The sequence below is a fragment of the Pungitius pungitius genome, chromosome 20 (assembly GCF_949316345.1).
Source record: "Pungitius pungitius chromosome 20, fPunPun2.1, whole genome shotgun sequence".
Lineage (NCBI taxonomy): Eukaryota > Metazoa > Chordata > Actinopteri > Perciformes > Gasterosteidae > Pungitius > Pungitius pungitius.
The window spans coordinates 14,966,821-14,980,253 of NC_084919.1; the positions used below are offsets into that span (position 1 = coordinate 14,966,821).

The following is a 13,433-nucleotide window of genomic DNA, read 5'->3' on the forward strand; positions in this document are numbered from 1 at the left end:
AGACATCTGTAACATTCCTCTCAGACAAACCTTTCCAAAGTAAGAGTAAAAACCACCAAGACATTAAACCGTATCAGTCATAAATTCCACTCACCTTTGTTGTTTTCAACAAAAATATGAATTTCATTGTCTGTTTCTGCAGTTCCCTCATGTATTATCCACTTATGCTTCCTTTGAGAGACTAACTTTCCAGATGGATGCTCACTTTTCTATGGTGTTTAATCCACTGCATCTGGTTTTGAATGTTGCTCATCCACTTCATACTTAATACTGACTAGATGTTAGCTTCATTACACTGACTGTAACTTTTTAGATATGATGAAGGAATCCACAGCTGACACTTAAAAGTAATTGTATTGATTTTGGATTCATTACTTACTGCCACCCCAAGGAAAGTTGTCATTTCACCAAATCATGTGTCACATATTATTCTTACGTTATTTTTGGAGACTGGCCAGATAGACTTCTGTGTGAGCGTGTAACAGACATCGTACTCACCATGAATCCAAAGAGAATGTAGGGAAACAAGTTTTGGGAGCCATTTCAGCCAGAGGGAATTATGTTGGCTGATAACAAGGGAAAACAATAAGATCATACACACAAATCCATTGTTCTATTTTACTGTGTGTGTGTTAATTTGATTTGATTTTCTTATTTTCAAATGTAATTAACCTCAGACCATTTTCAGTAAATGCTACTAAACCCATCAGTGTACATGATAAAACTTGAAAATTAAGGAAAAACCAACAATTTTTGTTACATCATTTAGGTCCTGTCTTCGAGTGGGTTGGATCTTAGTCTACGCTTTATGGAGTGATAGTGACAAACTGTCAACACTAGATTATTATTTATTCAGTATATTATCACCAGACCAGTAGCTGTAACTTTCCCCCTCACTACACTCAAATTGAAAAGAGATCAGGAAGCTTCTGCGAGAGCGACAAGTGGACTTTGAAACAGTTTACCTCGTCAACGTACACGTCACCTCTACTAAGACAAAAAACATTTATACAACTTTATATGGAGAAATCTTGTTTTCCTTAAAGTGACATAAATTTTCTTTATTCTATTATTAATAAAAGCACACATGGAGTCACAAAATGTCGTTGTTTCAATAAAAATTGAGCATGGACTGTTTTGTTACATTTTTATTGGCGGTGGTGCCCAAACATTTTTCTTCCTCCAAAGTGGGGCCCAACAGAAAACGTTTGAGAACCACTGTTTTAAAGGAACTGCCCCCAGCTGGTTTAAATTTAGTGTGCATCTTGAGTACTAGACCTTCAGACATCCAGGCCATCTATTAGAGTAACTTTTCTTCAAACCAGATTTTGTTATTAATATTAAATTAATTTGACTGTTTGCTAGTGTGCCCTCCTATCTTTGGTAGGTTTAAACTGATCTTACTCTGTTTTGCTTTCTCTCTGGAGCAGACTTGAATCGTTGAAATCTCTGTTTGTCAAAACAGCATCAACTGACCAAGAAGTATTTAACTTGAGGTTCGGTGACGCAAACTAAAGTCACACCTCTTCAGACTATACCTCAACTAAAAACACTTTCAAATTGTAGCACTTAAATTGTACTTGGCTCTTATCTATGTAATAAGTTGTGAGTTTGCTTATTTGATAAGTTTGCACTCTCATGTTCTTGAGTATGTAACCATATGCAATTTTTTTTTTAGTTAATGGGGGGCTTACAGTTAATGATAAACGATTCCACATCAGGAGAACGGTGTTGATGGATCACTGTTACGTCGTTGGGAGTAGAAGCAGGATCCTCCACCCTTTGTCTTGCGGGAGAGCTCTGTGTCGCGATCCGCTCTGAGCAGCTTGAAGCCCGCCAGCTGGAGCCCGGGGTCCGGTATCGATCCACAGACCCAGGTCTCCGTGAAGCACAAAACGGAGGATGTAGAAAAGTCTCTGTCTCTTCTCACCAGCAGCTGAAGTTGGTCCAGTTTGTTGCTCAGTGAGTGCACGTTGGAGATGCTCGACAGCCATCCATTGACAGGGTGAACTTATATTTTACATGTTTTCTGCTGTATATTGGGGGGGACACGACCCCCCCAATGGATGCATGCTTACGCCTATGACCATATGGTTGAAGTGCACGTATTTTTGTCGCTTTGGATAAAAGCATCAGATAAATGTAATGTAATGTAACGTGTGTATCAACAAATATTGTCGGGACTTGGGTCACCATAAGCAGGAGTGATCAAAAAATGCTAAATGTAATAGTGGTTCTTTTTTAGTCGTCATGCTATGCTTGCTCCCAAACTGTCTTTAGTTTAAACCAGTGGTTCTCAACTGGTCTGGCTCCGGGACCTACCATCACCCCTTAATGACAAGCCGCGACCCAAATTGATCGGTCAACGGGGGGGGGGCTAGCGTTGTAATTGCCGCGCTGACTGAAAACATGGACGGACAAGCCGACACTCCGCTGCATTAGAGAGAGTCCCTTCAAAATAAAATCACAGAATTACTATTATTTTAATAAATATTTTCTCCTAAAAAAAGAAATCAGTTCTTTTCAGGTGTGCATCAACTTCTACTCTGGGAAGAGGTGTGAGGAAGTGAGTGAGGACACAGGCATGGTGGGAGCCCTGATTGGTGCTGTTGCAGGGACTGTGATTCTCACACTGGCTGTCTTCACAAGAGCAAGGTGTCTTGGCAGTGAAATCACAGAAAAGAAAGTCAGCATCAGTTTATGAGCTTATGATTTTGGACTCATATCAAGTAGCTACATGAAAAAAAATCTTGAAATCTATTCCCAACCTTGTAGCAGGGCATGAGTTGATTTGATTTATATAATGAATTAAATAAATGTGGTTTTGATCAATTGATTGTGGAAAATGTGTAGTTAATATTGAAAGGTCTTAATTCTGCATAGTATTATGAACAATAAAAGACTTTATATCTCTACATATTTTTATAGTGGTTCGACACACATGTTATACAGGTTATAGTTCAAGGATAAACTTGTTGATTCACAGACTTTAAAACAAACAATTCTAAAAGCCATACAGTGTCAGCTTGGTATTGTGTAGCATTTCATTGGCACTTATTCAATCTGCATTTGCTTAACACAATCAAAATATAATGCCTTAGCTAAATTTCAATTGACAAATGTCAGTACTAGTGCAACTAATATTAAAAACTATAATGCAACACAACATTGACTCTAAGAGCTGCTGTCTCCGTCTCCACCATCTGAAAAGTACAGTTTGAACATTTTTAGACTAAATCCACCTTTGAAAAGAAAAGAACCTCACAATGTATGTTCTTACATGTGGCGAGTAGGGGATTGAATCGCAGCTTTTAAATGTAGCATGGTGAAGATGCTTGTTAGTATGGTATCACATAATTCTGCAGCAATTTTATCCTGAACCTGGCTGTTGGTCAAACTGTCAAAGATGGAGGACTGTCACTATCAAAAAATCACTGTTTCACCAAACTGGTGCAATGACTGAGGCAGAAATAAAGGTGCAATGCCTTTGTATCTGGATCCCTGACCTTGAACAGACAGATACTTCTATTTTGAGTGTTGCAGCTCTTCTGGCCTTTACATCACTTTCAGTGGTCAAGAGAAAACCCGGTATGTGAAGCTTCTCTAAGAACAAATAAAGTGAACAAACATGTGATGCAACAGAAGACTGACCTTGATCCTCATTTGTCTTTGGTGTATGTTGTTGAAGTAAAATTCTTTGTGCTCTCCATCTTTCCTTTCGATTTTGCCTAAGGAAAAAAAAAAAAAAGAGAGATATAATTCAAGTTTCCACCATTAATGGTATAGTTCTGGATAGTCATCATTGGTAAACTTACCATTATGAGCTTTATCATTTCATCCCGAACCTGTTCATTGTAACACAAATAAATATGTAAATGGACGGATAGTAACCAACAACCATTGTAAGCCCAAGGCATCAAAACCCTGCCCCTCCATAGTATAGGTATAAGAATATTAGCACAGGATTTTCAATAAACATGTTTACACTGTATAACTTAGCATACCTTCTTCTCTGCAAAACACCCTGTTATCAGAAGGAAAAGGCCCTGCAAGACAGAAGTGCAACAGATTGTATTGTTAAGGTGATGATTTGGAAAATTTACATCTTTAATTCTACATTAAATGTATGTAAATGAGCTGAGTTAATGTTACTTGGAGACAAAAAGTAGGACATTCATTTTGGTGTGTGGATTGCTTTCAAATTACCTGGAAAGAGTTTAGGATGGTAAAACTGTAGTTAGCAACAGTAAACAAGGGGGTTCCCCTATTCAATAGGAGCAAGGCAAAGCCAAAAATCCATGTTCCTCCAAAGACAGGCGTTAGAAGCACCACCACTTTGACGATGCCTTTGGCTGTCTCCTTGTCATCTGACTTGCTGCCATCTGGGACCGAGGACTTCAATAGAGTAACAATCACAACTACCATTGAAAAGAGATTTGTAAAAATCACAGCACCAACAGGGAGGAGGAAAGCATGAATGGAACCCACCAAGAGTCTTTCAAAAATCAGCCAGCATGTTTCAGTGTCATAGTATTTTTTTCCGGTGTACTTGCAAAACACATAACTGGATCCGACAATCAAGATTGGGCAAACATATCCTACGATGCTGGAGAGGAACATGAAGACTCTTTTCCTCAGCGGGTTGAAGACAAAGATGAGCTGGTGGACGAGCATCACACTCAAGCACAGCATCCAGCTGAACATGGCCAAGAAAAACAGGTGTTTGCATACTGTAAAAAATAGGCACCAATCTTCACCGAATTTCTCCGCAGGCACCAGGAAACTGCAATCACCGAGCAAAAGGAACGTGGCAATGTTCACAATGGCTGTGTGACGGAAATGTGAAAGGTTGGACTGGACCACAGCTGACCACACTAGATACTCAACAGTGAGGAAGATCACCAGGCAGCAGATGGACACGCCCAGGCCCACTTTGGTAATCATATCCAGGTCATCGGTAGATATATTTTCCTTGGCCATGAGGACGGAGAATGAAGTCAGGTGATTACACTCGCAGACGGTGCTGTCAGCATCACCATATTTGACAGCGCATCCCACATCTGACCAGTCCCCCTTGCTTGTGTTCCAGAAGACGCAGTAAGGTTTATTGCCATTCGGCTGAATTCGGGGGAAGTCCAGTTCAATTTTCACAGACGAACTATTTTTGTCCTCCAGTGTTGCGGATAATATTAGACTGGCATACTGTGTTTCGTGAAAGTTGTTTTTTAATTTATCCATTAGATTTTTGATGGCAACAGTTTTCATTATTCCGTTGGTCTTGTTCAGATTCACGTTGATGCCAAACACAGTCGCATTACAGTCAGAACTCGAGCAGAATTTGACATCTAAATTCTCACTGAGGAATCCTTTGCTATTGTTGACGTTTATATTCTTCGTCAGACCCTCCACAGACTGGAGGTAGTTGGCTGCCATATCCTCTTGCCTTGATTGGTTTGCATAAGACCAGGACCCGTTCAATAGATTGCTTGCTGCCTCAACAAAATCCTGAAAGAGAAGGATACCAAACGTAGTCAGTGGATGCTATCTACTATCTAGGGTAGAGCTGACCCTCCGGATTGGTACTGTGTACCTCTAGCGATGGTGTGATGGATTAATATCGGTTAAGAAAAAGCAGATCATAAGCTTGGTATGCAATGCATTCACTGTGATTTGGTTGCCCTCAGCCTACAGAGCATTCCACTGCAAATGGAAAAAGAAATAGTGTGTGAAAGTGAACAATCATTTGTGTGAACTAATGACAGTTCAAAATGCACATCTTTGAAGTAGATTTCTCATTAATATAAATGGAATCAAGTTATCCCTAATTTGATTGCAGAGTCAAGGCCTTGTTTTTCAAGATGAGCCATACCACACCATCAGTCCATCCGACGACAGGGTTCTTGTCATTGGTGGAAAAGTGGCACAATGGTTTTGTATTCTTTTATTGAAGCAAATCCATACTAAAACAACGCAATGCATTACTTTAGTAATACTACAACTTTGGGGCCTCAGGAACTGCTAACAGGGGATAGGCAGGTCATTCTTTACTTTTTAATGTTTTAATGTAACGTCTCCCCTCAGACAATAGCTTTTGAACACTGTCAACTCTATCCAAACCACAAAAATAGGATTGAAGCGGGGCTAAAGATCTATCTATCTATGGCTTTATCCATTTTCAAAGTATTGTACTACCCTTTAAAGATAATTTGTAGAATTATAATTCAAGTTATAAACCCTGTGTGTATGCTAACATCTGCTCTCAATTAGAAAATACCAGTTACTATCCACGATGAAAATTATTCCAAATATCAAAGTTACTTTAAACAATTGCAGTCATGAAAATCGAAACAATCTGGTACTTACAGGAAAGATGTTCTCTTCGAAGGTAAAATTATCTGATGCCCTTGACATCACATCAAGAACATCAATGGATTGATCAATGTCTGCAATTGAGTCAGGGGAATCTGAATTGACTGTAGAACGGTTCTTAAGTCCAGAAAATATGTTGACGGCTCCCTCCTCGGTAGCCCCCAGTCCCATTAGGAAGTACTGGAAGCAAAACAAACAAGAGCTACTTGTAAACATATACTGAAACACACCCATCCTATCCCTACATACATTACATTCTATCTGTGATCTGAGTAGTTTTGAAACGTTCAAGTGCAAATTTGTCACATCCCAAATACGCAGATTTTACTGTATAGTTTGGGGAAGGTTTTTTTCTTAGCTGTGAGGTCTTGTCTCCTACAGCTTCATTCAAAGCAAGCAGTTCTTTGACCATTTCTTTTAATTACACCAAATGAACACATTTGGAAATGAGCTTGCTAGAAACTTATCTCAAATCCCTAGTATTTCTAGTAAGTGGAGTTGCGTAATAACATCAGTGGATCTAAAAACGCAGCCAAGAATTCTTGCGGCCGTGGGACAAATCGTCCGAGAGTCTGTCATCGTTAACCATTGAAAACAGAGCGACACCAGCAATGCCACTTTGCAACCGTCATCTTAAACAATATTAAGGTCTGAGGGGCACAAACAAACTAACAAGTGCTAATTCATAGGGACTTGCCATCTTGGCTTGCTGCATGAATTACCATAATAATTTTAATGTTCAGTCGTCATGTCTGACATTTAAACTCAACATTTAGATTCATATTTAGATTTAACATTTAGATTTAACATTTACATTTAACATTTACATTTAACATGTACGATTTACATGAAACATTTAGATTTAATATTGATACTATTTAACAACTTTTTGTTACTGCCAAAAATTGTACTTAGAAAAGTTGTTGCATGTATTTACATGATTTTGTCTCTAGATGTTTGAAAAAGTGACATATTTTTTCATATGATAATGCTAAATGTACCAAAACTGCGCAGGATTTAAGAACGTGCAACATTTTACAAATGGCACCACATAGTGTTCAGGGGTTCAATATCTACACATGTTTTGGTGAGGAATTGCCAAGTCATTTGAAATGAATGAGTTGCCAGATTAAGCAACACTCTTCGAAGTTCATTAGCCCATATCTTCTCAAAACAATGAGCTCTCAGCATCATTCTCATCTATAAGGGGTACATTGAACCAATGATGATCCACCGAAGGTTTCATGACAATCCGACCCAGCGTTTAGGGGAAATTGCCCATAATGTGTTTTTCACAAAATTCAAAATGGCGGAAAATCAAGTTAGGCGCAGTTGCATACAATGATGGACTTTTTTGAAGAGCACATGTGTGCCAAATTTCAAGTCAATCGGGCATCAGAGGACAAAACTGGCCCAGTGTGGTACAAAAGGGGGCACTATAGAAACATTTCTTTATACCGAATTGCGAGACCTCATATGCATGCAAAATTTAACAACTTTTTAAATATGATTAAGGCCTCAAAAAAGGGAAAATTCCTTAAAGAAAAGAATAATAATTCCATGAAATCCAATTGGTTCCTCTACAACTAGTCGTAGCGAAGACCCTAATGACTCCAAACAAGGTTTGCACTTGAATCATTATCAATCAGAATGTTTGTGATAAAGCCATACTTTATTAAACATTTGAATGATAGTTGTTGGCTTATTTAATCTCCAACTAGTGTGGAAAGAGGGTTGTTAAACCAAGCTTGATTGCTCATCTTGTGTACTCTCTGAGCAGGTTGAACGCCATAACGTCAAGCCGTTGGAGAAAGACCATTATTTTCTTGTCAAATTTTAGGACCATCAAGTCAAAGTAAAATAAATATCATCTGTGGACAATTCTAAGGTCTGATAAAAAAAGGTTAAAGAAAACTTTATACTTGAGGCACACTTACATCTGCAGCATTTGAAACTTTATTCAACTCTTCGTCGACGCAGAAGGAGATCGAATCCTGCCACTTTGTGCCTCCACATGTGCGTGACTTATATCCAACTCTGCCTGGTGGGCATGTCTTATTAATCAATGTGTCTGTAGCTGGGCAAATTGGCCAAAACTCTCCACTGGCGTCATTTTCTGCTTTGCAAAATGGTGCCCCCTCTTGGACAAAAATATAGGAAATGATTGGTTGATGCAAGAGACAATTTTAATTAGTATGGCTATAACTAAAGTCCTCTGACAAAGTAAGAATAGATTCTATTGTTTTAAAGAAGTTCAATACTACTGAATATACTACAATCTAATATGAAATAATAACTTACGATAAACAACTGGAATCGTCACTGTTCCATTTTTTTTTTGTCGCACGATGTTCTCAAAAATGACAGAAACCTCTTGTGAATTAGTGGTTTTCTGGCAACTGACGTTAGCTGTGAAACTATATACCAGGTTATATCCATCAGCTGTAAAGAGAGAATAGAAGTCAGGGCAATGTTTGCTGTCGTTGAATTGCACGCATTTTGCAGAAATATTGTGAATTTTAATTTGCGTTGGTGTCATGAAATAAAGAAACATTACATGATGCGTCTAATAAAAGGAAATCAAAGGGACAGAAAGATTTTGTTGGTGCTGACTTACACGTGTTGTATAGATTATCCTTCCGCATGCCCATGAAGGTCCACCAAACACTATAGCTTTCAGTGGAGTTTGAGATGGTCGCAGTGACATTCACTGTAACGTTTTCGGTGGCAGTCTTTTCGGAACAGTCTACAGAAAGAGGCTTGATGTCCAGGTTGATAAAATCAGGCAGGAGCAGGACTGTCAGTGATGTCTTTGCTATGTGCCTGACTGACCCACTGGTGAATGCACACTCATATAAGCCTGAAGGGCACAAGTAGGAAAAAGCTTTTTTATTTTCTCTTAGGCTACTCAGTTCAGATTAGACATGGAATAAAACAATTCAGTGATAGCTAAATAAGATTGTGTCCTCTGTATCTGATGTTACCATGTATAACTTTGTTTAGACATTTAGCACTGATCCATAAAACATGAGCATTTGAAGAGTAGACTATGACAACAAAGGCCTGACTCCAGTCCGGTCCAATCATAGTTGAGTCTCTTGGCTTTTTCAAAAACTACTCTCTCGTTCTGTTGATGACCAAAAAACGCAAACACATAACAATTTTTGGAGCTCTTCACAAATGTGTCCCAGCAAAGTAGAATAGAAATATTGAACCAATTCCAATACAAAATCTCTTATCTTATGGTGATTCAAATTTGCACTAAATACGTATAAAACAAAACAAAATAGGATATCACTGTACTCGCCTGACCAAAGGCCTGTCACCTTCTGGAGTGTAACTGCGACACAAGACTTGTATTCCCCTGTGGCACAGTTTTCATTCAGTTTCACCACGCTCCCTGTGTTGAGGCCAAGGCTCTCATTCATAGTCTTCTTGCTCCAGCCAGCGTTGTCTGTTGCCTCCTCAAATGTGCATTTCAGGAGTGGACTCGACGAGTAGCACACTGGAGTCTTTGGGGCCTCTATGGTGACCATTCCTGTGTCAAGAAGGCCATATAAATACAAAGGCCATATACATACAATAATCTGCATTAGAGTAGAAGGTAAAGCTCTTCAACGGCTACCAATTATCTACACAAGTCTTTGGTTCTGCTTCAGTCCCGACTCATCTCAGTGGATAATTGATAAGGACCTAAATGTTACTTAACTACTTTGACCAATGATAACTTATCTTATGGTGCTCGAAAAATAAGTTAGGAAGAAATAATGCCCATTCAAAGAAATAAAGATAAATTTTGATAGCTGATAAAACCAATGCTCAGTAAATGTCAGAGCATATTATCAAAATGTAAACATGCTAGCCCACTAAACATTTTTGATATCACAATATTAGGGCTGCAACAACGAATCGATGAAATCGATTAAAATCGATTATTAAAGGAGTTGGCAACAAATTCCATTATCGATTCGTTGTGTCGCGCGACTATTATGTTTGAGTATTAAAAGAAAGTTGCGCGCGGCGCGCAGAGCTGAAAAAAAAAGTTGAGCGCTCGCGCAGCAGAACAGAGAAGAAAAAAAGCTCCGCGCAGCAGAGCATTGCTAAGAAAAGTAAATAAAGAGCAGCGCTGAGGTAGAGGAAAGACCATCGGAAAGACCCGTAATACTGTAACATGCGGAGGAAGAGAAACCAATGCGACCTAAATCCTCCCAGGTATGGGGATATTTCACACTGAAATGGGGGGGTGCGGGTGCTGGCGGTCAACAGGGGGGGGTGCTCGCGGTTTTCTTTGCAGCGGCAGTCTCATCTTTTTCCATTCTAATTGCCTCACTTGACTTCAAGGTGTAACCTTTATTATTGTTCGGTCTGAAACGGCGCGCCCAGTGACGGATGGTGCAGCAATATTGTTGTCCGGGTCGAAATCGGGAGAAAGGTCGGTCCGGGATATTTTCGGGAGGGGCTTTGAAATTCGGGAGTCTCCCGGAAAAATCGGGAGGGTTGACATGTCTGATTGTAAGATATGCAAAAGCGGCATGGCCTGGCACGGAGCACCATGGCGATGATTCAGCACCTTAAAAGGAAACATGTTGGAAAAATCTAATCAAAATATTTTTTGTGCCTAATATATTTATTTGGCAGCTGTAAAGTATACATCATGCCATGTGTGCATGTTTTTTGTGTTAGTCCATTTTATTTGCTTAATTAGGGATGTTCAAGGAGCAATCTGTTTGTGCACTTTCTAAAGGTTTTGCACTGTCAATTCTATTTTTCAATAAAAGGGTTGGAAATGAATGTTTTTACATTTTTATTTTTTTATCCGATTCATCGATTAATCGAACAAATAATCGTCAGATTAATTGATTATTAAAATAATTGTTAGTTGCAGCCCTACACAATATATTTCGCAATGTTAGCATTTTTGGTTTTATTTAAAAGCAGTGCTTATAGTATTGCAATGGCATTATTTTTATTCTGCTATTTGTCGTTTAACTGGGTTTCTCACAAAGATCTGGCAGCCCAGATTCTAAGGACCACCTAAAACTCATTATCATGAAAAATAAGGATCTTTATATTGTTAAAAGGTTACATTGTTAAAAGGTGGAAGAGTTAAAGCTTTAAGATGAAACACCTAACAACATTGTGATGGACAGCTAACTCTAACCCTAACCCCATCACAAGGTGTCCTCGCTCAAAAACATACGCTTTATGGTCTTTATGGTGATAAATCCAGTGAAATGTAGGGTAACTTTAACATTCTCTCTACATTGTATATGATGCCAATAAACGGTAAAATTATCATTTTCAATATCTGAAATAAGCTAGACCTCGAAAGCTGGCATCCCGCTGAACAACGTCGCACGAGCGAGCTGTTGCACAACAGCTAGGACATAGGTACAGAATCAACATGATGGAATTGAATGAAGATCAACAGCTATCTCTTCTACTGACCTTCAGTGTCAACCTTAAGCACAGCTCCAAGATTGATTTCAAGATCACTAACAATGTCATGAAGTTTTTCCTTTGAAAACTTGACGCTGACCGCCACCTCGAAGTCAGCGACTGTGTTGGACTCCCTTTAAGATTCGGATCAGTAAAAGATCAGTGATTAGTACAGGAATGTCTTGTTTGTATTTGGATAAAAGTATGATGACATTTAATGACAAGCTTGTAATGGACCAAGTGCCCAGATGCCGGCTGCAACCAATCATGTCATTTTCACTGGATTCTGTCTAAGCACTCCAGCCAGGGTATACTATGCAGGGAATACGTTCATCAGCCAGTGTAGTCTTAGAAGAATTGGCTCTGGGTCAAAGGGGGCCAGTATTATGGCACATACTACAAATCAAAGCTTGCACTGTCTTTTAAAAATAACTTTTACAGACAACAACTTGGTTAGGTTTGTTACGTACGCTAACTATGCTTATTATAAATGCTATTTATGCACCTTCTTGTAACTTAAGTAGCATATAAGATTACTCTACTTAATACTTTACTTTAATTGATTCAATGATGGCTTTTGGTGTCACCCCGACATGAACTCTACTAACCCAATAACTAAGTTACTGATGATTTTTTAGTGAGGCCGTGCTGAGATGATTAGATCAAAACACTTTGCCAATCTAACCAATCTAATTTCAGGCCAAGACTATTGAAAAAGCTGTTGCACCATTGCCCTCAGTCAAAGAATAATATTATTCAAACAGAAAGGATATTACTATACCTCTCACCCGTTACATTCAGGGAATTGAATCCATTGAGACCTGCAAAACTGGTTACAAGCTTTAAAAAGAAACAGGGTGGAATCATTCATGTATTTTGTATTACAGTTAACAATTTGATGAATATAGTTGTGTGCGACCAGAAATAGAAATGTACCTGGGCAGTTTTGTCTGAATCCCAGACTCCAGCCTTCAAAACAACCGATCCATTGAGTTGAACTGTGTTGAATGTAAACATTTTCAGTTTAGATATTAAACAAATTTGTCCATACGGAAAAACGGTATGCAGGAACACTTTTTGATTAAAGGGACTCATTTACAATTAACAACACAACTTCACAAAATGCTGTAGATAATGAAATGGAGAAATGGAAGAAAAGAAATGTAACATTTGTCGGACATCAGGACTTCTACCATTGACTTTGGCAACACAGAGTGGCACGATGTCGGACACATTTTGAGGACAAGGAGCTTCACGGCAACAGTTGTATCCGTAGCACACCGCGTTGCTCCAAATGTAGCCGGTGCTGCAGTTGCAGGTGGATTCATCTCGAATAAGGAGGCACTCTAGAATGAGAAGCATAGTCGACTCAAAAATCCCAGAGAACTTGCTTTTGAAATATTTCTCTAAATAAATAAAGGATTCGATCAGTCTCATTGAATACATATGATGGAAAATATGGCAGCCTGATGTTAGAATAGAAAGAGCGAGGAAGTAAAAGAAGAGGAAGAGGTCTGTTTGACTCTAAATGGATCATAATTCATGAACATCATGCTGTATTGAAAACGACTTGAAACTAGACATTATTAATTCATGTTTACAAAGTTCACTGATGGAATGAAACA

General features: G+C 38.8%; 1 protein-coding gene across 1 annotated transcript; it reads right to left on the reverse strand.

Annotated features, from left to right (window-relative positions):
* Positions 1-3,659: 3,659 nt before the first annotated feature.
* On the reverse strand, positions 3,660-5,302 carry LOC119194873 (adhesion G-protein coupled receptor F3-like). Its single transcript, XM_037449340.2, has 4 exons — positions 4,207-5,302; positions 4,005-4,046; positions 3,816-3,845; positions 3,660-3,728 (listed from the first exon to the last, which is right to left on the reverse strand). The coding sequence occupies exons 1-4, from the start codon at positions 5,263-5,265 to the stop codon at positions 3,660-3,662; spliced, it is 1,200 nt and encodes a 399-aa protein (XP_037305237.2). The 5' UTR covers positions 5,266-5,302.
* Between the last annotated feature and the right edge of the window lie 8,131 nt (positions 5,303-13,433).